The 26,217-nt window shown below is 43.8% G+C and overlaps 1 protein-coding gene across 3 annotated transcripts in view; it reads left to right on the top strand.

The window, feature by feature from the left end:
• Myo95E (Myosin 95E) overlaps positions 1-26,217 on the top strand; it is a 224,561-nt gene that overhangs the window by 139,186 nt on the left and 59,158 nt on the right. For all 3 annotated transcript variants that reach the window (XM_071663205.1, XM_071663206.1, XM_071663203.1), the window contains exons 3-4: positions 8,018-8,133; positions 9,946-10,133. In XM_071663205.1, the coding sequence (XP_071519306.1) occupies positions 8,018-8,133; positions 9,946-10,133 (304 nt within the window). The remainder of the gene's footprint in view (positions 1-8,017; positions 8,134-9,945; positions 10,134-26,217) is intronic.

The raw sequence follows: 26,217 nt of genomic DNA, 5'->3' as shown, positions 1-26,217 counted from the left end.
ACCCCCTTCCTCGTTTTCTTCTTCATAAGCTATGTAAGTTAACCCCTTCCTCGTTTTCTTGATCATAAGCTATGTAAGTTAACCCCCTTCCTCGTTTTCTTCTTCATAAGCTATGCAAGTTAACCCCTTCCTCGTTTTCTCCATTATGATCTATTTAAGTCACCCCCTCCGCCCCCTCCCCCCCTTATAATCTGTGAAAGTTACTGTCTTTTGACGGCCCCGCCCGCTACCTGTTTTCTATAGCATGAAGAACTCAGTTGATAGAAAACGAGCCCTGCGAATGAAACGCAGAGAAATAGAACATGGAAGAATATTCCATCACTCTCTCTCTCTCTCTCTCTCTCTCTCTCTCTCTCTCTCTCTCTCTCTCTCTCTCTCTCTCTCTCTCTCTCTCTCTCTCTCTCTCTCTCTCTCATTGTCACACACCCCATTTTCTGTGGACAGAGTTGTTATTCTTCAGTGCTATTCGTAAAGTTCATTTTCTGGGAAGAGTTCCTCGTTTTCGTTCGCGGAGCTCATTTTCTACGAACTGCGTTCTTCATTTGTTCATATACAGAGCTCGTTTTCTGTGAAACGAGTTGTTCTTCATTTTCACATATAGAACTTTATGTTGTGAACAGAATTGTTCTTCAAGAATTGTTCTTCAATTTCATTCATAGAACTTATTTTGTGAACAAACTTGTTCTCAATTCATTCATAGAGCTCGTTTTCTGTGGACAGTTCCCCATTTTCATTCACAGTACGCGTTTTCTGTCATCTGAAATGGTAACCAAATTAGACCCTAAAACCAAAATGATTTTTAATTCTAGAAATACAATTTTTTCCCGAAATTTATTTTTCTTATGATTTTTACATTTTTTTTAAGTAAATATATCATATGGTGTAATTTTTAATATTTAATTATTATATACTAATATATATTACATGATTTTTAAGATTTTTTTATCAAATTTATCATATGGTGTAATTTTTGATATTCAATTATTATACATCAATATATATTACATGATTTTTTTCAGGCCTTTATCTGTGTTTAATGGGTATAGTTAAGATTTTTATAAAAACTTAATATTTTTTGACTATGAAATGTTTTATTCAAATTTACAGGTTTTTATATACATAATAAGAATGTAAATGGTATTCGAATTATGTTAATTACGTAAATAAGATGTTGAAAAACACTTTTTTCTATTTATCGATAGTCTTAAATGACCCCGGCCATTTATGTAAGACTTAAAAAGGCATTTTTTGACTTAAAAAGGCATTTTTTTCCCCAACCAACCAATTTGCCGATATATTTTTTTTTCCTTTTGGCGTTTAAATTGATTTTTTTTTCTTTTATATTCGTCTTTCAGAAATTTTGCACAAGCTATGTCGCACATTTTGCGGGCGTCATACTGCGTAGATGTCACGTGATCTAAATCGTGGCCTGCTATTGGCGTAGCCATCGGTACTACGTTTTCTTTATCCAGTTCGGGTCTCTTCTTTTTTTTCTTTTTAAAGGCAAGAACATATTGGCTTCTTAATGATAGGAAAAAAAATATCTACGTTTTCTTAATCAAGTTTAAGGGAAAACTTTTAAATTTCTTAAATTTTCAAGTTAAGGGCTTTATCAAGTTTAAGGGAAAACTTAAATTTCTTAATTTTTCAGGGGAAAAATTTTAATTTTTTTAATTTTTTAATTTTTTCTTCTTTTTTTTTTTTTTTTTTGCCAGTTTAGACCTTTTATTGAAGTCAGATGTCAAGAAAATGCTTCTAATTTGCCCCTTTATAATCCATAGGTGTAAAGTGTACACACACACACACACACACACACACACACAGACCACTACACACTTTCAGTGGCCACCTGAACTGGGGAAGTGGCTCCTCCAAGTGGCCACAGTGGGGACCAGGCCACTGTGAACAAAAGACCCTGTGCGATTTTGACACAGTGGGTGTGAGGGTGTGAGGGTGATGGAAGGGGGAAGGTGGGAGGGGCGCTTGCATTGTAAGGGGGGGGGAGGGGGATATGAGAGAGAGAGAGAGAGAGAGAGAGAGAGAGAGAGAGAGAGAGAGAGAGAGAGAGAGAGAGAGAGAGAGAGAGAACCCGGTCCAGCCTGCTAAGGGGAAAGGAGGAACGGAGAAGCTGTGGAAAAGGGGGTGTCATGCACAAAGCGGTGGGAGGGGAGATGGATGTGTTACCCCCCCCGACCTTTTCCATGAAGTCATGCGTGGGGGGGGGGGGTCGAATTCGTAAGTTGCCAGGCCAAAAAGAACAGCCAATCAGGCTAAGGGATTGGAATGCGATGCCGGATGAATGGAGTGCGATACCGTGTGATTGTAATACGAGCCCGTACGATTGGAATGCGATACCGTAAGATTTGAATGCTATACCGTATGATTGGAATGCAAGCCCGAGCGATTGAAATGCTATACCGTATTATTGGAATGCGATACCGTACGATTGGAATGCTATGACGTATGATTTGAATGCGATACCGTATGATTGGAATGCGATATCGTATGATTGGAATGCGATATCGCATGATTGGAATGCGATACCGGATGAGTGGGATGCTATACCGTATAATTGAATGCTATACAGTATGATTGGAATGCGATACCGTATGATTGGAGTGCGATATCGTATGATTGAAAAGCTATAGCGTATGATTGGAGTGCGATACCGTATGATTGGAATGCGATACCGTATGATTGGAATGCTATACCGTATAATTGAATGATATACTGTATGATTGGAATGCGATACCGCACGATTGGAATGCGATACCGTATGATTGGAATGCGATACCGTATGATTGGAATGCGGCACCGTATGATTGGAATGCGATACCGTATGGCAGTCATCACTGCTGTGTGTGGCTTGCCTCCGGAAAATATCCATTTACAACACTGATCCCAAAGTCTTCAGTCCCCTGGGTGGGACGTGTCCCAGTTTGGGTGCCAAGCAGTTAGAATTTATATACTCTCTATGTATATACTGTATATGTATATATATATATTGTATATATAGATACTGTATATGTATATATATTGTATATGTAGATACTGTATATGTATATACTCTGTATGTACGTACTCCGTATGTATATACTGTATATGTTTGCATTGTATATGTATGTACTGTATATGTATAAGCTTTATATGTATATACTGTATGTGTATATACTGTATATGTATATACTCTAGATGTATATACTGTATATGTATATACTCTAGATGTATATACGATATATGTATATACTCTTTATGTATATACTCAATATGTATATGCTTTAGATGTATATACTGTATATGTATATACTCTCGATGCATATATTGTATATGTATATACCGTATATGGATATATGCATATATACCTCTTCTAAGTATACCATAGTTTATCTCTGGACTTCTGATGCATCTTTCCCCTCTTCACAAACCCCTTTAGAAGGGACATGGTACTATATAAATTCCCCTCACTGCTCCCCTACATGGTAGAGGTTTGGGGGGATGTGTTTGCGAGGTGTTCAAAGTGCACAGTGATCTGTCATCATGTTATCATTTGTTCATGAGCTGTTCTGGGACGGGGCAGACACACGTTATCACCAGCAAGATTGCGCAATCTAATCATATTTTCCCGGAGGTTGAAAATGGGTTTTGATAAGAGCTGGGACGGGTTTGTGGCTGTGTGTGTGTGTGTGTGTGTGTGTGTGTGTGTGTGTGTGTGCAGACGCACACACCCCCCCCCCCTGAGACACACCCCCATAAAGCCTGAGTCCATGTACCCCCCATACAGCCAGGGACGAAGTGCGGACCCCAGAGATACCCCATAGAGCTGAAATGGTTTGGACATGTGGAGAGGGTGAGTGAGGAGAGGTTGACTGAGAGGAAGATGGGAACACCGAGAAGAAGAGGTGGAAAAATGGAATTAAAGGAGCTTTTGAAAGTTTTGGACCTGAACATGCAGGAGGGTGTGAGGCATGCAAGGGACAGAGCGAATCGGAGCGATGTGGTATACAGGAGGGTGAAGTGCTGGCACTGGGCTGACCTAGGGCATATGAAACGTCCGAGGTAAACCATGGAAAGGTTTGTGGGGCCTGGATGTTGTGGAAAGGGAGCTGTGGTTTCGGTGCATTACACATGACAGATGGAGAACAGATTTAAGTGGATGCGACCCTTCTTCGTATGTGTCCCTTGCGCTACCTCTCGAACGCGGGAAGTGGCGAACGTATACAACCAACTTTTTGTTTCAATTTGTAATTCAAAAGAGAAAAATAATTAATTTTCAACTTCAACAAATGGAGATTTGAGTACATATATATATATATATATATATATATATATATATATATATATATATATATATATATTTTTTTTTTTTTTTTTGTCGCTGTCTCCCGCGTTTGCGAGGTAGCGCAAGGAAACAGACGAAAGAAATGGCCCAACCCACCCCCATACACATGTATATACATACGTCCACACACGCAAATATACATACCTACACAGCTTTCCATGATTTACCCCAGACGCTTCACATGCCCTGATTCAATCCACTGACAGCACGTCAACTTCCGGTATACCACATCGCTCCAATTCACTCTATTCCTTGCCCTCCTTTCACCCTCCTGCATGTTCAGGCCCCGATCACACAAAATCTTTTTCACTCCATCTTTCCACCTCCAATTTGGTCTCCCTCTTCTCCTCGTTCCCTCCACCTCCGACACATATATCCTCTCCTCTTGGTCAATCTTTCCTCACTCATTCTCTCCATGTGCCCAAACCATTTCAAAACACCCTCTTCTGCTCTCTCAACCACGCTCTTTTTATTTCCACACATCTCTCTTACCCTTACATTACTTACTCGATCATACCACCTCACACCACACATTGTCCTCAAACATCTCATTTCCAGCACATCCATCCTCCTGCGCACAACTCTATCCATAGCCCACGCCTCGCAACCATACAACATTGTTGGAACCACTATTCCTTCAAACATACCCATTTTTGCTTTCCGAGATAATGTTCTCGACTTCCACACATTCTTCAAGGCTCCCTGTTGGGGATGAGAGAGCTTGGGAAGTGAGTCAGTTGTTGTTCGCTGATGATACAGCGCTGGTGGCTGATTCATGTGAGAAACTGCAGAAGCTGGTGACTGAGTTTGGTAAAGTGTGTGGAAGAAGAAAGTTAAGAGTAAATGTGAATAAGAGCAAGGTTATTAGGTACAGTAGGGTTGAGGGTCAAGTAAATTGGGAGGTGAGTTTGAATGGAGAAAAACTGGAGGAAGTAAAGTGTTTTAGATATCTGGGAGTGGATCTGGCAGCGGATGGAACCATGGAAGCGGAAGTGGATCATAGGGTGGGGGAGGGGGCGAAAATTCTGGGAGCCTTGAAGAATGTGTGGATATATATATATATATATATATATATATATATATATATATATATATATATATATATATATATATATATATATATATATATAATTACCACAACACAGATGCTCAAATATATGCGTCGTAGAGATATCATGTAGTGGTGGATTAAACATGAAATATTCTGATACGTTACAAAGACATATGAAATAAATCGACCATTTCATTTACATTCCAAGTTCAAGTTTCAAAAAAGATATATAATACGTTCTTCCTGATGTTGTTGTTGTTATTTAGACTTTCTAGTTTCTAGATCTGTTCTAAACCAGTCGCAAATAACGGCCGTGAAGCTTATTACGTAAAGAATAGAGAGAAAAAGAAATGATTATAATATTTCAAAATGATTGTTTACGAACGTTCGGGGTAGACTCGTTTCCCCCCGGCGGATCCTCCTCCTCCCCACGGAAATCAGGAAGAGTTCCCGCCAAAAAACCTTTACGTTATTTTGCCGCCCAGCTTTGCTTCGTTGTACACCCCCCCATCATCATCTCCCCCCTCCACAATTGCATAGGGGGGGGAAGCGTCATGAAGTGTCTTGTTTCGTCTAGCAATGGCGAGTTCTATATAGCCAGCCTTGCGTTCTATCCTCTAGATCTATTTCCCTATAATCATGGCCGTCGCTTTGGTCGTTAGTCTGACACTATCGCATTTATTTTTTTTATTTTTTTTTATGTATTTTCCATCTTTCGATTATCTCGTTTTCTACGCGTTATTGACTGGTTTGGTTGGGCGTTTAATTATAATTTATTTCTATAATAATGGCGTCGTTTGGTCGTTATTCCGACATGATACATTTATATTTATTTTTTATCTCTTCCGATGATCACGTTTTCTACGCGTTATTGACTGGTTTGGTTGGACGTTTAATTTTAATTTATTTCTATAATAATGGCGTCGTTTGGTCGTTATTCCGACATGATACATTTATATTTATTTTTTATCTCTTCCGATGATCGCGTTTTCTACGCGTTATTGACCTCATCATGGCATTATTTTTATCGTTATTCTGACATTTAAATTTATTTATTTTTTCCCTCTCTTTCGATGATCACGTTTTCTACGCGCTATTGGCTGGGTCGTTAAGGCTTCGTCAAAACGCCTCGTTAGGTAACTACCAGTTAAATGGAATCTATAATTACCTTTATTAACATTAAGGGATAATCATATAAACGCCTGTGTTCATTTATACCCCCTTTAAACACTCGTTATCTTTAAAGGCTCCTAAAAAATTTAAGGGAGAAAAGGGGGGGAGGGGGTGATTTTAAGTGTCATTAGGTCTTTGGGTATTATTTTCGAGTTTGGATGGCGCCGCTACCTAGCCAGTGGGGGCAAGAGGGAGCGTTTAATCATCGTAGCCAGTAAAGGTGAGGTGGCAAGCGCGCCTCGTCCCGCCGTTTAAAGCTGATGTCTCCCTCCGCGCCCGTGTGTGGAGGTCCCTCCATACGGGGCGTTTTTTTTTTTAAAGACAACGTGGCCACAGTGTTCCCCACGTGTTCTTCCCCCACCCGGTGGGGTGGGGGGTGTTGTGGCAACACTGCTGGACTTTTGGGGGGGTAGGGTATAGTATGGCAACACTGTTATGCCATTGCATGGCACGTGTTGTGTGGTTGCCATAGAGGGACACCACGGGGTGCCACGTGGTCGGATGGGGGGAAAAAGGGGGGGAGGTTAGTGGGTTACTTGGGGAGAAATAGGCAGTGGACCACGTGGTGGTAAGGACCAGGTATTGCACCACGTGGTGGGGAGGACCAGGCAGTGGACCACGTGGTGAGGAATAGGCAGTGGACCACGTGGTGAGGAACGGGCACTGGACCACGAGGTGGAGAGGACCAGGCAGTGGACCACGTGGTGAGGAATAGGCAGTGCATCACGTGGTGAGGAATAGGCAGTGGACCACGTGGTGAGGACCAGGCAGTGGACCACGTGGTAAGGACCAGGTATTGAACCACGTGGTGGTGAGGACCGGACAGTGCACCACGTGGTGGTAAGGACCAGGTAGTGCACCACGTGGTGGTAAGGACCAGGTAGTGCACCACGTGGTGGTAAGGACCAGGTAGTGCACCACGTGGTGGTAAGGACCAGGTAGTGCACCACGTGGTGGTAAGGACCAGGTAGTGCACCACGTGGTGGTGAGGACCGGATAATGCACCACGTGGTGGTGAGGACCGGACAGTGCACCACGTGGTGGTAAGGACCAGGCAGTGCACCACGTGGTGGTAAGGACCAGGCAGTGCACCACGTGGTGGTAAGGACCAGGTAGTGCACCACGTGGTGGTGAGGAACGGACAGTGCACCACGTGGTGGTGAGGACCGGACAGTGCACCACGTGGTGGTAAGGACCGGACAGTGCACCACGTGGTGGTAAGGACCAGGCAGTGCACCACGTGGTGGTAAGGACCAGGTAGTGCACCACGTGGTGGTGAGGACCGGACAGTGCACCACGTGGTGGTGAGGACCGGACAGTGCACCACGTGGTGGTAAGGACCAGGTAGTGGACCACCTGGTGGTAAGGACCAGGTAGTGGACCACGTGTGGGGTGTGTGTGTGTGTGTGTGTGAGCGTGTCGTCGCACTAACCACGTGTCATTGTCGTGTGCAGACGTACGTGGGGACTGGCCTGGTGTCGCTCAACCCTTACCGTCGGCTGGCGCTCTACACACCTGACGTGATCCACGCTTACCGCTCCAGCTGCGTCTTCCACCTACCCCCACACATGTGAGTATTAACCCCCCACACATGTGAGTATTAACCCCCCACACATGTGAGTATTAACCCCACACACGTGTATTACTCCCACACATGTGAGTATTAACCCCCCACACATGTGAGTATTAACCCCCCACACATGTGAGTATTAACCCCCCACACATGTGGGTATTACCCCCACAGACGTGTATTACTCTCACACATGTGAGTATTACCCCACACACGTGTATTACTCTCACACATGTGAGTATTACCCCACACACGTGTATTACTCCCACACATGTGAGTATTAACCCCTCACACATGTGAGTATTAACCCCCCACACATGTGAGTATTAACCCCCACACATGTGAGTATTACCCCCCACACATGTGAGTATTAACCCCCACACATGTGAGTATTAACCCCCACACATGTGAGTATAACCACCCACACATGTATTACCCCCACACATGTGAGTATTACCCCCACACATGTATTACCCCCACACATAGGAGTATTACTCCCACACATGTGAGTATTACCCCCACACATGTGAGTATTACCCCCACACATGTGAGTGTCACCCCCACACATGTGAGTATTACCCCACACCCCACCTCACACATGTGACTATTACCCCCACACATGTATTACCCATACACATGTGACTATTACCCCCACACATGTATTACCCACACACATGTGAGTGTTGCTCTCACCCATACATGTGACTATTACCCCACACATGTATTACCCACACATATGTGAGTATTACCCCCACCCCATACATGCGACTCTTGCCCCCCACATATGATCATTACCCCCACACATGTATTGCCCACACACACATGTGAGTATTACCCTCACACATCTAAGTATTACCCCTACATGTATCACCCCCATATATGAGAATTACCCCACATATGTCATTATTACCCCCACACATGTGACTATTTCCAAACAAATGTGAGTATTACCCCACACATGTGAGTATTACCCCCACACATGTGAGTACTACCCCCACACATGTGAGTATTACCCACACACATGAGAGTATTACCCCCACACATGCGAATATTACCCCCACACATGCGAGTATTACCCCCACACATGCTAATATTACCCCCACACATGTGAGTATTACCCCCACACATGCGAATATTACCCCACACATGTGAGTATTACCCCCACACATGCGAGTATTACACCCACACATGCTAATATTACCCCCACACATGTGAGTATTACCCCCACACATGCGAATATTACCCCACACATGTGAGTATTACCCCCACACATGCTAATATTACCCCCACACATGCTAATATTACCCCCACACATGCTAATATTACCCTCACACATGCTAATATTACCCCCACACATGTGAGTATTACCCCCCACACATGCGAATATTACCCCCACACATGCGAATATTACCCCCACACATGCTAATATTACCCCCACACATGCTAATATTACCCCCACACATGTGAGTATTACCCCCACACATGCGAATATAACCCCCACACGTGAATATTACCCCCACACATGTGAGTATTACCCCCACACATGTGAGTATTACCCCCACACATGTGAGTATTACCCCCACACATGCTAATATTACCCCTCACACATGCTAGTATTACCCCCCACACATGCTGAGTATTACCCCCACACATGCTGAGTATTACCCCCACACATGTGAGTATTACCCCCCACACACACCCTGCTATGAATGCAGATCTCCATGTGTGTGTGTGTGTGTGTGTGTGTGTGTCAAGGTGATGTATACAACCAACACGTGTCCCTGTGTTCACCGCTGGTGTTCCTGTGTCCAGCTACGCGGTGGCGGACGCGGCGCACCGCGGGGTCTGGGAACGGAACAGTGACCAGGTGGTGGTGGTGACGGGCGAGAGCGGGGCGGGCAAGACCGAGGCGGCCAAGCTGGTGTTACAGTACGTGGCGGGCGTGACCGCCGCCCACCCCGCCAGCCATAGGCTCCTCCAGTCCAACCCCGTCCTCGAGGGTGAGTACCGCTCCAACCTCGTCCTCGAAGGTGAGTAATGCTTCTAATCTCGTCCTCGATGGTGAGTAATGCTCCAATCTCGTCCTCGAGGGTGGGTATTGCTTCTACCTCGTCCTCGAGGGTGAGTAATGCTTCAATCTCGTCCTCGAGGGTCAGTACTGCTCCAACCTCGTCCTCGAGGATGAGTACTGCTCCAACCTCGTCCTCGAAGGTAAATAATGCTTCAACCTCGTCCTCGAGGGTGAGTAATGCTCCAACCTCGTCCTCGAGGGTGAGTACTGCTCTAATCTCGTCCTCGAAGGTGAGTAATGCTCCAACCTCGTCCTCGAGGGTGGGCATTGCTCCAGCCTCGTCCTCGAGGGTGAGTACTGCTGCAACCTCGTCCTCGAGGGTGAGTATTGCTCCAACCTCGTCCTCGAGGGTGGGCATTGCTCCAGCCTCGTCCTCGAGGGTGAGTACTGCTTCAACCTCGTCCTCGAGGGTGAGTACAGGCCTGCCCTGTCCTCCAGGGTGAGTATATAGACATATATAGATTCCCAGGTAATATGGATTATTGTTGACCATTGTAGGGTGTGGATTGGATGAGGTGGGGGGTATGGGGAGCTAAAGGAACAGCAATAACAACCCAGAGTTGTTACTGGGTAATGTCCAGGGGTGAGGGTTGCCCAGTGGAAGGAGTCCCCTGCAGTGTTGCTGAAAGCTCGCAGGAGGTGAGGCAAGCATTTCACGGGTGGGCATGGCTGCCGATGAAATGGATCTCGTGGATCTTCTGCAGGAGAGGTGGCACGCAAGCTGCGGGCTCATTGTACTGAGGCCAGGCACGGCAGTGACCCTTTGGGAAGATGACTACCAAGGAATCAGAATGGTAGACTACTCCTGACGGAGGAGGAGGAAGAACCCTCGAGGGCCACTTGAACCCAGAGCCACGCAATCAAAGACTTTGGAAAAACATAAAAGGCGTTGTTGATCCATGGAGGCTGAGATGGTTTCATTAAGCTCGACGTTCATTGGCTGTGGGGCCCCCATTTCCTGTACTAGTGGAGTCTTTGGTGACCCCCTCCCCCTCGAGTGAGGTCATACAACCCGTCTAGGGAAAGGTCAGGTCAATTGGACAAAGGCAGTCATGCCCCAATGTGGGCTAGGTCAAGTGGTGTGTGTGTGTGTGTGTGTGTGTGTGCCTGATGGCGACACACCCACAAACACTGGAGGAGTGAGCGTTGCTGGTGGAAATGGACCACGTCGAGGGTGACCTTCGAGTACGACTGGGCTGTGGGAACGCCCTGGCCTTCGAGGTCAAACCCACCTTCTAACCCAAGCGCCTTCGTCTGCCTTCCTGCTCAGAGATGTGCCTTTGACCCATGACCAGGTCCTGTGAAATTTTCTATATAGGTTTAAAGTAAAGCTTAATCTAGCTGTAAAGTTATATAGGTTTAGAGTTAAACTTAATCTGGTTTAAAGTAAAGCTTAATCTGGCTAGAAAGTTATATAGGTTTAGAGTTAAGCTTAATCTGGTTTAAAGTTAAGCTTACTCTGGCTAGAAAGTTATATAGGTTTAGAGTTAAGCTTAATCTGGTTTAAAGTTAAGCTTACTCTGGCTAGAAAGTTATATAGGTTTAGAGTTAAGCTTAATCTGGTTTAAAGTTAAGCTTACTCTGGCTAGAAAGTTATATAGGTTTAGAGTTAAGCTTAATCTGGTTTAAAGTAAAGCTTATTCTGGCTGTAAAGATATATAGGTTTCAGTAAAGCTTAATCTGGTTATAAAGATATATGGGTTTAAAGTAAAGCTTAATCTGGCTAGAAAGTTATATAGGTTTAGAGTTAAGCTTAATTTGGTTTAGAGTTAAGCTTAATCTAGTTATAAAGATATATAGGTTTAAGTAAAGCTTAATCTGGCTGTAAAGATATATAGTTTTAAAGTTAAGCTTAATCTAGCTATAAAGATATATAGGTTTAAAGTAAAGCTTAATCTGGCTATAAAGACATATAGATTTAAAGTTAAGCTTAATATGGCTATAAAGATATATAGGTTTAAGATAAAGCTTAATCTGGCTATAAAGATATATAGGTTTAAAGTTAAGCTTAATCTGGCTATAAAAACATATAGATTTAAAGTTAAGCTTAATATGGCTATAAAGATATATAGGTTTAAGATAAAGCTTAATCTGGCTATAAAGATATATAGGTTTAAAGTTAAGCTTAATCTAGCTATAAAGATATATAGGTTTAAAGTTAAGTTTAATCTGGCTATAAAGATATATAGGTTTAAAGTAAAGCTTAATCTGGCTATAAAGATATATAGGTTTAAAGTAAAGCTTAATCTGGCTATAAAGGTATATAGGTTTAAAGTTAAGCTTAATCTGGCTATAAAGATATATAGGTTTAAAGTAAAGCTTAATCTGGCTATAAAGATATATAGGTTTAAAGTTAAGTTTAATCTGGCTATAAAGATATATAGGTTTAAAGTTAAGCTTAATCTGGCTATAAAGATATATAGGTTTAAAGTAAAGCTTAATCTAGCTATAAAGGTATATAGGTTTAAAGTTAAGCTGAATATGGCTATAAAGATATATAGGTTTAAAGTAAAGCTTAATCTAGCTATAAAGATATATAGGTTTAAAGTAAAGCTTAATCTGGCAATAAAGATATATAGGTTTAAAGTAAAGCTTAATCTGGCTATAAAGATATATAGGTTTAAAGTAAAGCTTAATCTAGCTATAAAGATATATAGGTTTAAAGTTAAGCTTAATATGGCTATAAAGATATATAGGTTTAAGATAAAGCTTAATCTGGCTATAAAGTTATATAGGTTTAAAGTAAAGCTTAATCTGGCTATAAAGATATATAGGTTTAAGATAAAGCTTAATCTGGCTATAAAGTTATATAGGTTTAAAGTACAGCTTAATCTGGCTATAAAGATATATAGGTTTAAGATAAAGCTTAATCTGGCCATAAAGATATATAGGTTTGAAGTTAAGCTTAATCTAGCTATAAAGATATATAGGTTTAAGATAAAGCTTAATCTGGCTATAAAGTTATATAGGTTTAAAGTAAAGCTTAATCTGGCTATAAAGATATATAGGTTTAAAGTTAAGCTTAATATGGCTATAAAGATATATAGGTTTAAAGTTAAGCTTAATCTGGCTATAAAGATATATAGGTATAAAGTAAAGCTTAATATGGCTATAAAGATATATAGGTTTAAAGTAAAGCTTAATCTAGTTATAAAGATATATAGGTTTAAAGTTAAGCTTGATCTGGCTATAAAGATATATAGGTATAAAGTAAAGCTTAATCTGGCTATGAAGATATATATATATATATATATATATATATATATATAGATTTTGAGTCGAATTGAAGCTGGCTATATAGATATATATATATATATAGGAGAGTTTGAATGAAGGCGTTCATTAATTGAATGCCGCGGCTCACGTGCTGAATGAAGGCACTCACTCACGCATTTGATAACGTTACGACGGTAGTAAATGAAGGCGCTAACGCACCCGAATGAAGGCACTCGTATGCTGAATGAAGGTATTCGCATGCTGAATGAAGCTGCTGCTCACTCACGTGATGAATGAAACCACGCGTTCTGAATGAAACCACGCGCAATGAATGAAGCCGCCCACGTAATGAATGAAACCACGTGTGCTGAATGAAGCCCTCCCACTTAATGAAGGAAACCACGCGTGCTGAATGAAGCCTCCCACGTAATGAAGGAAACCACACGCAATGAATGAAGCCACCCACGTAATGAAGAAAACCACGCGCAATGAATGAAGCCGCTCAGGTAATGAAGGAAACCACGCACAATGAATGAAGCCGCCCACCTCATGAATGAAACCACGCGCAATGAATGAAGCCGCTCACGTAATGAAAGAAACCACGCGTGCTGAATGAAGCCGCCCACGTAATGAATGAAACCACGCGCATTGAATGAAGCCGCTCACGTCATGAATGAAACCACGCGCAATGAATGAAGCCGCTCACGTCATGAATGAAACCACGCGCAATGAATGAAGCCGCTCACGTCATGAATGAAACCACGCGTGCTGAATGAAGTCGGTCATTCACCCACGGTGAACTTCCACGTGAAATGGATCGAGTGCCACCCAAATGCATTCGTTCCACTTCCTTCATCTGCAACATGAAAACGAACTTCGCTAATCACTGGACCTCAAACATGAAAACACGCCCCCAAAAAAAAGAAAGAAAAAAGAAAAAAATTCTTAGTTAATAGCCACTAGCGTGCGGCAGAACCTCTTCCCGTTTTCTAATCGTAGCGAAAACGGAACGTGGTAACTAACCCCCCCTTACCCCACCCAGCCAGAGAGAGGGTGTGGGGTGGGTGACCAAATTGTACTCCCGCCTCCCCCTGACCCCCCTGATGGAACAGCCTACATCCTCCCACTGATTGGAAATAGCGTATGAATCCATCTCCACCCCGTCATTACGCATATAGGTCCACCTCCACCCCGTCAATACGCATATAGGTCCATCTACACACCGTCAATACGCATATAGGTCCACCTCCACCCCGTCAATACGCATATAGGTCCACCTCCAGCCCGTCAATACGCATATAGGTCCATCTCCACCCCATCATTACGCATATGGGTCCACCTCCACCCCATCAATACGCATATAGGTCCATCTCCACCCCGTCATTACGCATATGGGTCCATCTCCACCCCATCATTACGCATATGGGTCCATCTCCACCCCATCATTACGCATATGGGTCCATCTCCACCCCGTCAATACGCATATAGGTCCATCTCCACCCCGTCAATACGCATATAGGTCCATCTCCACCCCGTCAATACGCATATAGGTCCATCTCCACCCCGTCAATACGCATATAGGTCCATCTCCACCCCGTCAATACGCATATAGGTCCATCTCCACCCCGTCAATACGCATATAGGTCCATCTCCACCCCGTCAATACGCATATAGGTCCATCTCCACCCCGTCAATACGCATATAGGTCCATCTCCACCCCGTCAATACGCATATAGGTCCATCTCCACCCCGTCAATACGCATATAGGTCCATCTCCACCCCGTCAATACGCATATAGGTCCATCTTCACCCCGTCATTACGCATATTGGTCCACCTTCACCCCCTCATTACGCATATGGGTCCATCTCCACCCCGTCAATACGCATATAGGTCCATCTCCACCCCGTCAATACGCATATAGGTCCATCTCCACCCCGTCAATACGCATATAGGTCCATCTCCACCCCGTCAATACGCATATAGGTCCATCTCCACCCCGTCAATACGCATATAGGTCCACCTCCACCCCGTCAATACGCATATAGGTCCATCTCCACCCCGTCAATACGCATATAGGTCCATCTCCACCCCGTCAATACGCATATAGGTCCATCTCCACCCCGTCAATACGCATATAGGTCCACCTCCACCCCGTCAATACGCATATAGGTCCACCTCCACCCCGTCAATACGCATATAGGTCCATCTCCACCCCGTCAATACGCATATAGGTCCACCTCCACCCCGTCAATACGCATATAGGTCCATCTCCACCCCGTCAATACGCATATAGGTCCATCTCCACCCCGTCAATACGCATATAGGTCCATCTCCACCCCGTCAATACGCATATAGGTCCATCTCCACCCCGTCAATACGCATATAGGTCCACCTCCACCCCGTCAATACGCATATAGGTCCATCTCCACCCCGTCAATACGCATATAGGTCCATCTCCACCCCGTCAATACGCATATAGGTCCATCTCCACCCCGTCAATACGCATATAGGTCCACCTCCACCCCGTCAATACGCATATAGGTCCATCTCCACCCCGTCAATACGCATATAGGTCCACCTCCACCCCGTCAATACGCATATAGGTCCACCTCCACCCCGTCAATACGCATATAGGTCCACCTCCACCCCGTCAATACGCATATAGGTCCATCTCCACCCCGTCAATACGCATATAGGTCCACCTCCACCCCGTCAATACGCATATAGGTCCATCTCCACCCCGTCAATACGCATATAGGTCCACCTCCACCCCGTCAATACGCATATAGGTCCATCTCCACCCCGTCAATACGCATATAGGTCCATCTCCACCCCGTCAATACGCATATAGGTCCATCTCCACCCCGTCAATACGCATATAGGTCCACCTCCACCCCGTCAATACGCATATAGGTCCACCTCCACCCCGTCAATACGCATATAGGTCCATCTCCACCCCGTCAATACGCATATAGGTCCATCTCCACCCCGTCAATACGCATATAGGTCCACCTCCACCCCGTCAATACGCATATAGGTCCATCTCCACCCCGTCAATACGCATATAGGTCCACCTCCACCCCGTCAATACGCATATAGGTCCATCTCCACCCCGTCATTACGCATATGGGTCCATCTCCACCCCATCAATACGCATATAGGTCCATCTCCACCCCATCATTACGCATATGGGTCCATCTCCACCCCGTCAATACGCATATAGGTCCATCTCCACCCCGTCAATACGCATATAGGTCCATCTCCACCCCGTCAATACGCATATAGGTCCATCTCCACCCCGTCAATACGCATATAGGTCCACCTCCACCCCGTCAATACGCATATAGGTCCATCTTCACCCCGTCAATACGCATATAGGTCCACCTCCACCCCGTCAATACGCATATAGGTCCACCTCCAGCCCGTCAATACGCATATAGGTCCATCTCCACCCCGTCATTACGCATATTGGTCCATCTCCACCCCGTCAATACGCATATAGGTCCATCTCCACCCCGTCAATACGCATATAGGTCCATCTCCACCCCGTCAATACGCATATAGGTCCATCTCCACCCCGTCAATACGCATATAGGTCCACCTCCACCCCGTCAATACGCATATAGGTCCATCTCCACCCCGTCAATACGCATATAGGTCCACCTCCACCCCGTCAATACGCATATAGGTCCACCTCCACCCCGTCAATACGCATATAGGTCCACCTCCACCCCGTCAATACGCATATAGGTCCACCTCCACCCCGTCAATACGCATATAGGTCCACCTCCACCCCGTCAATACGCATATAGGTCCATCTCCACCCCGTCAATACGCATATAGGTCCACCTCCACCCCGTCAATACGCATATAGGTCCATCTCCACCCCGTCATTACGCATATGGGTCCATCTCCACCCCGTCAATACGCATATAGGTCCACCTCCACCCCGTCAATACGCATATAGGTCCACCTCCACCCCGTCAATACGCATATAGGTCCACCTCCACCCCGTCAATACGCATATAGGTCCATCTCCACCCCGTCAATACGCATATAGGTCCATCTCCACCCCGTCATTACGCATATGGGTCCATCTCCACCCCGTCAATACGCATATAGGTCCACCTCCACCCCGTCAATACGCATATAGGTCCACCTCCACCCCGTCAATACGCATATAGGTCCATCTCCACCCCGTCAATACGCATATAGGTCCACCTCCACCCCGTCAATACGCATATAGGTCCATCTCCACCCCGTCAATACGCATATAGGTCCATCTCCACCCCGTCAATACGCATATAGGTCCATCTCCACCCCGTCAATACGCATATAGGTCCATCTCCACCCCGTCAATACGCATATAGGTCCATCTCCACCCCGTCAATACGCATATAGGTCCACCTCCACCCCGTCAATACGCATATAGGTCCATCTCCACCCCGTCAATACAGATTAGTGCGGTAGAAGGTAGAAGGTAACAGATTAGTGTGGTAGAAGGTAGAAGGTAACAGATTAGTGTGGTAGAAGGTAAAAGGTAGACAGATTAGTGTGGTAGAAGGTAGATGGTAGACAGATAGTGTGGTAGAAGGTAGAGGGTATACAGATTAGTGCGGTAGAAGGTAGAAGGTATACAGATTAGTGTGGTAGAAGGTAGAAGGTAGACAGATTAGTGTGGTAGAAGGTAGAAGGTATACAGATTAGTGTGGTAGAAGGTAGAAGGTATACAGATTAGTGTGGTAGAAGGTAGAAGGTAGACAGATTAGTGTGGTAGAAGGTAGAAGGTATACAGATTAGTGTGGTAGAAGGTAGATGGTAGACAGATTAGTGTGGTAGAAGGTATACAGATAATTCAAAGCATAACCTAATCTTTGTCATTGTGATCATGGCGGCGTCAATAATGTAAGTTGTGGACTTTGAAGCTGAAACATTGTGATCAAATCTATTCTTAAACGTATCTAAAGCTCTGCTTCCCACCACTCTAATTGGGAGATCGTTCCATATGTTAACAACCCTGTTGAAGAAAAATTGGCTTCGCCTCACTGAAATTGAATTGTTTGCCCACGAGTGAAACCAGACGAATCAAATCTTAAGTAGCGATCATAGATCCAGATATACCTTGTTAGATCACCTCTTTCACCTCTTCTCTTTTTTCTAAGCGATCATAGATCAAGATACCTGTGTTAGATCACCTCTTTAACCTCTTCTCTTTTTTCTAAGCTCAGTTGATTAAAGTCATTCAATTCGCTGCCATAGACTTTATGAGTTCGGTAATCCTCTTGGTCGCCCAACGATGTTCTCTTTCCATTCCAATCTTGTCTTTGAGGTAGGGGTGACCCAAAAACGGAACACAGTATTCAAGATGTGGACGCTCAGTGAATAATGGTAAAGAGTAAGGGTGATTTCCATAGACTCAAAATCGAAAATTTTGCCCATCAATTCAAGGCTTATGTTCGTTCTTTTCCACTGTCTCTCTCTCTCTCTGTGTATGGACCACTTGCATTTACATCCTACAGAGACCCATACGCCTGTCTTTTTTCCTCATTTAATTTTTGGCAGTTCAATAGAACCCGTACTGTAATTTGATACCTTGCTATGCAGTCTATTATTAGTCTAAAGGATATAGAAAGAGAAATGGACTCCAACAGTGATCCCTGTGGCACGCCACTTCTCACGTTCCACCATTTCGACGTCGAACCGAAGTTCGGCCATATGGATCAAGCTGAGGTTCCTCTGTCGCAGTTTTTTTTGACCCCCAAGCCCTAGCCCTCTCTGGCGAAATGGTACACCGGTACATAAGTTCGATCCCCCCGCTCCTCAGTTCGGTCTGTGATGGCCTCCCGTTACCCCCCACTGTGGGTATTCGTGTGTTTTCCAGTGGCAGTCAGTGGGAGAAGTTCCCCTCCTTCCTCATCCCATATCATAAGGATTTGATAAACTCATCTTTATCTCTCATCTGGTGTCCTTGGCGCTCCATCATGCGTTCCTCATTCGTTCCCTCTCATTCCTCACACTTGGTTGGCCCTCCCTCCCTCCATCTCTCTCCTCCACCTCATGGCTCTCATACTACCGGCTCCTCATACTACCGCTGTGAGGCACTTTGCTTCCAACCTGTGTCATCACTGTGTGTTTGTGTGTTACGGGGACACACACACACACACACACACACACACACACACACACACACACACACTTCGCCTTTGAACAATTTCTTATAATGACACAAGAAGTGAAAACAAAAAAGGAAGAAACATGCAAATGACATATAATCAAAATTCTAATCATTTATTAATCGGTTTTCAATATTAGAAGCATTACAGATATTCTGTATTAAGGGCAATACAGATTTTTCTGTATCTCTGTATGTTTTCTGAAGTTCTGTTCTCAAAGACCCATTATCTGTTTCGAATACTTTGCTCTTAATACAAAGGCATTGATATACGATAGGCTATATATATATTTTTCTATATCAGGTTTTGTGTATCTATATGATGGGTTTCGTATATCTATATGGTGGGTCTTGTATATCTGTATGGTGGGTGTCATCTACCTATATGGTGGGTTTCGTGTGTGTGTATGATGGGTTTCATGTATGTATACAGTGGATTTTCATATATCTATGTGGTGGGTTTCATATATCTGTAGGTGGGTTTTATCTATCTATATGGTGGGTTTCATGTATATATGTGATGGGTTTCATGTATGTATGCAGTGGAATTCATACATTTATATGCTGGGTTTCATATATCTGTACGGTGGGTTTCATTCATCTGTATGGTGGGTTTTATCTATCTATATGGTGGTTTTGTTCCCTGGGGATAGGGGAGAAAGAATACTTCCCACGTATTCCCTGCGTGTCGTAGAAGGCGACTAAAAGGGAAGGGAGCGGGGGGCTGGAAATCCTCCCCTCTCATTTTTTTTTTTTTTAATTTTCCAAAAGAAGGAACAGAGAAGAGGGCCAGGTGAGGATATTCCCTCAAAGGCCCAGTCCTCTGTTCTTAACGCTACCTCGCTATCGCGGGAAATAGCGAATAGTATGAAAAAAAAAAAAAAAATGGTGGTTTTCATTTATCTGTATGGTTGGTTTCATATATCGATATAGTGGGTTTCATCTATCTATATGGTGGGTTTCATCAATCTATATGGTGGGTTTTGTGTATATAAATATAATAGATTTCCTATATTTGTACATAGGGTTTTCTTTATCTACAAGGTGGGTGCTATGTACACTTTGCCAAAAAAGTATCTTCGCTCCGGGTCTGAGGATTCTATTAATCTACAACAGATTAATACTTCATTTCACTGCCACGCTAATGCACCATTAAAGGTCAAGTTTTAATCTCGGTCGGCCTGTTGGAGATTAAAAAGAATCCTCAGACCCGGAGTGAAGATAATTTTTTGACAGAGTGTACCTATACAGTGTTTTCCAATCATATGTACAGTTGGTTTCAAATATATCTATACACAACAGGTTCCATGTGACGTTTAAGTACATAGATAACAAAATAATTCTGCCAGTTGTTCAAGTCCAACATACGGGGGAAAGTAGAATATATTTCTCAAGTTTGGTCACCGTATTTTTTAATATATGTTCTCTGTAACTTTTCCCTTTAATTTAGCTCTCTGTTGTCCTCTCGTGGACCTGGACTGTAGTTCATTGTACTTTTTTAAGTACGGTGACCAAACTTGAGAAATATATTCAACTTTCCCCATTATATTGGACGTGAACAGCTGGCTGAATTATTCTGTTATCTATGTACTTAAACGCCACATGGAACCCGTTGTGTATAGATATATTTGGAACCAACTGTACATATGCTTGGAAGCCAATGTATAGGTACACTCTGCCAAAAAAATATCTTCACTCCGGGTCTAAGGATTCTTTTTAACCTTCAACTGGGTGACTGAGATTAAAACTTGACCTTTAATGATGCAGTTGTAAAGTGACAGTAGAGAATGTTCAAAGAGATGTGGGCCCTCACGAGTGTAGAACTCCCTCACCGTACAATAGCAAGTAGTTAATTAAGGCGCCCTGTTCCTTTAAAGGCGTGACTGGGGTCAAAGGACTTGTCAAACGAGAGAAGAATCATACCAGGATTTGTTAGCTGATGATGCCATAAGTGGTGGAAGAGGTGCACAGTAATGTGGAACCGCGAGAGGATGCTGAGAGTCCTTAGAGAGGCGCCGAAGTGGTCAAACAAATGGCTTTTGAAAGTTAATTGGTGCTTGACTGTTCAATGATGATGAGGAGGAGGGGTTTGTAAAACTACATGAGTACTAAACTGTGACGGAGTCCAATGGGTTAACCTCACAATGATGAGGGGGATGGGGGGTCGAGAGTCGACACCACACTTGTCTTCGAGTATTTGGAGTGTGAGAAGTTGCGGGGATGAATAACAAGCGAAGTACATTCGCCGGAGTGTGTGTGCATGTGTATACATACGACACATGTAACGGTTGGAAACGTGGAAGAGAAGACCACGCGAATGGGTAACAAGGGCTGAGTGGACTGAGCCAGGAAAGAGAAGTGGGAGGAAGCCTTCGATCTGCCACCTTCGACAGAAAGAAGGATAAGGAAGAGATGCAATAATAACTATGTATTAATCCCCCGCGCGAGGCCAGGGCTAACCATGTCAACATAGGTCATTTCTTTCAAGTCAGAAGGAAAAAAAAAAGGGATAAAGACGACTAATCTAGAACTCGAGGTCGTGAGTCATTGGGTTTAGACGAGAGTAAGCATGCGCAGATGGGCGAGGAGGAGGCGTGTCTTAAGCAGGAGCTGTGGATTCGAGCTGAGCACAACAATCATTTGGAAAATTCGTAAATCTTAGATGACAGACGTGAGAGGGGTTAAGAGGCGAGGGTCACGGCGGCAACACACACACACACACACACACACACACACACACACTTAAGACAGACGTCCCAGGGTGAGGGAAGCCCCTCACGGTGAAGTAATGAGGCCAGACATTACCTGGGATTCATGCCTCCCTCCCATTCCCCTCCCATTCCCCTCCCTGCTAGATCCCACGGCCTGGTTCCCTCCTCCCCTTCCCCTTCCCACACAACCAACCAACCCCTTCCCCTCTTCCCTGCCATCTGCCACCTCACGTTCCCCTCACACACCCCACCCTAACCCCCACACATCACCCCCACACCCACCATACTTTCTCTGTTGACTCCCACAGCCTGATGTGCCACCCCACAACCCCAACCCCCTCCCAGCCTCATATCTACCACAACCTGGTACCCCAACCCCCTCCCAACCTCATATCTACCACAGCCTGGTACCCCTAACCCCCTCCCAACCTCAACCTCATATCTACCACAGCTTGGTACCCCCAACCCCCTCCCAACCTCATATCTACCACAGCCTGGTACCCCCAACCCCCTCCCAACCTCATATCTACCACAACCTGGTACCCCCAACCCCCTCCCAACCTCATATCTACCACAGCTTGGTACCCCAACCTCATATCTACCACAGCTTGTTACCCCAACCCCCTCCCAACCTCATATCTACCACAGCCTGGTACCCCCAACCCCCTCCCAACCTCATATCTACCACAACCTGGTACCCCCAACCCCCTCCCAACCTCATATCTACCACAACCTGGTACCCCAACCCCCTCCCAACCTCATATCTACCACAACCTGGTACCCTCAACCCCTTCCTCTACCAACCCGCACCCCCCCCCCCCCTCAACACCCATCAAAATGGCCACACAACGAATATTATCGTCACTATTTCCCTCAAATATTACCGTGAATATTTCCCTCAGATATTACCTTGAATATTTCCCTCAGATATTACCGTGAATATTTCCCTCAGATATTACCGTGAATATTTCCCTCAGATATTACCGTGAATATTTCCCTCAAATATTACCGTGAATATTTCCCTCAGATATTACCGTGAATATTTCCCTCAGATATTACTGTGAATATTTCCCTCAAATATTACCGTGAATATTTCCCTCAAATATTACCGTGAATATTTCCCTCAGATATTACCGTGAATATTTCCCTCAAATATTACCGTGAATATTTCCCTCAAATATTACCGTGAATATTTCCCTCAATTATTACCTTGAATATTTCCCTCAAATATTACCGTGAATATTTCCCTCAGATATTACCGTGAATATTTCCCTCAGATATTACCGTGAATATTTCCCTCAAATATTTCTCGTGTTCAATAACCGGTATGATGAACAACTCCGGAAATGTCAGTAGATTTCAAGATGAACATCAAAAAAAAAAAATTGGTCACATTTTTTGATGTTCAAGAAGAATTAACTTTATTATTTTTTTCACTGTGTATGAAATAGATGTTGATAGATAGGTGGATTAATACATACATACATACGTACATACATACATACATACGTACATACGTACATACATACATACATACATACTTATATACATACATGCGTACATACATACATACATACTTGATTAAATACATATATACTTACATAGATATATACATAGATATATACATACTAACATAAATGCATGTATACTTACATACATACATGTATACTTACATACATACATACATACATACATAATACATATTTGAGACCATGTCACTCGTCTTATTTCCATTTCTCAGGGGGAAAGCCTTCCTCCCCCCCGGATTCTGTGGGCACCTGGGGAAGCTGGGGTAACCTTGGGGGGTTCAGTACCCCCTTCCCACCCACTCATCCCACCCACTCATCCCACCCACTCTTCCCACCCACTCTTCCCACCCACTCATCCCACCCACTCATCCCACCCACTCTTCCCACCCACTCTTCCCACCCACTCTTCCCACCCACTCTTCCCACCCACTCATCCCACCCACTCTTCCCACCCACTCTTCCCACCCACTCATCCCACCCACTCTTCCCACCCACTCTTCCCACCCACTCATCCCACCTACTCATCCCACCCACTCATCCCACCCACTCTTCCCACCCACTCATCCCACCTACTCATCCCACCCACTCTTCCCACCCACTCTTCCCACCCACTCTTCCCACCCACTCTTCCCACCCACTCTTCCCACCCACTCATCCCACCCTCTAGAGAGGCAGATGTAGGGCGCACTATAGGAATGTACACACCACAAAAAAAAAAAAATGATTTATTGTGTGAAAGAATATGACACCCAGCCTAAACATTATGAGAAATACCTATTGGTCTGGCCTCACACTGGGAGCCTTTCGTTCATTATATAGTTATATTGTAACCCCTAAAGCCATTTCCTGTCATTTACCTTAATGAATATCATATTCAATACATATTTCGATGTGAATAACTAATAAAAATTGGGTTACTATAGTTATAAATGAATTTATCTCGCATTCAGTCTCACCCAACCTTACCCAGACAACACGCGTCGTATTGATCATTTCGGAACTCATCGGACATCTCCGTGAAGATACTTTTTTTGCCGAGTGTACGTACAGGGTTCACATCCCCCCCCCCCCCCCACTCCTGTTGCGCAGCCGATCTGACGTACGATAAAATAACGGGGCGTTGTTCAACAGATCAACAGGTTTTTTTTACCGTTTCGTTTTCATATCCCGTTTAAGCCAAGGGCTAGAATATCTGTTCCATTCGCCTTTTAGTAGAAATAACACAATTTTTCTTTTTTTTTTTTTTTTTACAATTATTTACGTGCCACATATGTAAAATGAAATACGTGCCACATATGTGAAAAAATAATGTATGGTACATATGTCATAAAAATGCGTGCCACATATGTAAAAGAATGATATATGGCACATATGTAATAAAGATGCGTGCCACATATGTAAAAGAATGATATATGGCACATATGTCAAAAAGATGCGTGCCACATATGTAAAAAATGATATATGGCACATATGTAATAAAAACGTGAACCACATATATAAAGAAATGCGCACCACATATGTAAAAAATATGTGCCACGTATGTGAAAAAATACGTAGCACATATGTAAAAAAAATTACCTACCACATATGTACAAAAAATACGTACCACATATGTAAAAAAAAAAAAACGTACCACATATGTAAAAAAATATGTACCACATATGTAAAAAAAAATGTACCACATATGTAAAAAAATATGTACCACATATGTAAAAAAAAATACGCACCACATATGTAAAAAAAATACGCACCACATATGTAAAAAAAATATGTACCACATATGTAAAAAAAAATATGTACCACATATGTTAAAAAAAATGCGTACCACATATGTAAAAAAGAAATACGCATCACATATGTAAAAGAAAAAATACGCACTACATATGTAAAAAAAAGATAGACGCACCACATATGTAAAAAAAAATAGACGCACCACATATGTAAACGTTCCAAAGCTACTGTAGCCCCGAACGTCTGTTGCTGTGAACACATATGTAAATTTGATCGGAAATTCATATTTTGCATGTGGGGCAAAAAAAGAAAAAAAATAAATAAATAGAATGCATAACTGTGACACATAAATCATTTATGACGGATAACACAAACGTTATATTACGTTCTGATAACGAATAAACCCCTTTGGACAACAGCAGTTGAACGTAAGGTAAAATTCCCACTGTATCCTGGTTTTTGGACCAAGATAGTGGTATATGGAAACCCCGCCCTGTATTGCCCCTACTTTACCTAGAGAGTGTACCCAGCCTTGCGCAGATGGAGCCGTAATCACGATACCACTGCGCAGGTTGTTTTTGATAATGAAGGCGTCCTTCTGCGCCGGCGCGGCCTATGTGTTCCTCTCCCCCCCCCCCCCCGCAGCTCCTGCC

Source organism: Panulirus ornatus, chromosome 7, assembly GCF_036320965.1.
Source record: "Panulirus ornatus isolate Po-2019 chromosome 7, ASM3632096v1, whole genome shotgun sequence".
In the NCBI taxonomy this organism is placed as follows: Eukaryota; Metazoa; Arthropoda; class Malacostraca; order Decapoda; family Palinuridae; genus Panulirus; species Panulirus ornatus.
The sequence above is the reverse complement of the archived record's forward strand: the minus strand, read 5'-3'. Positions and strand labels throughout refer to the sequence as shown.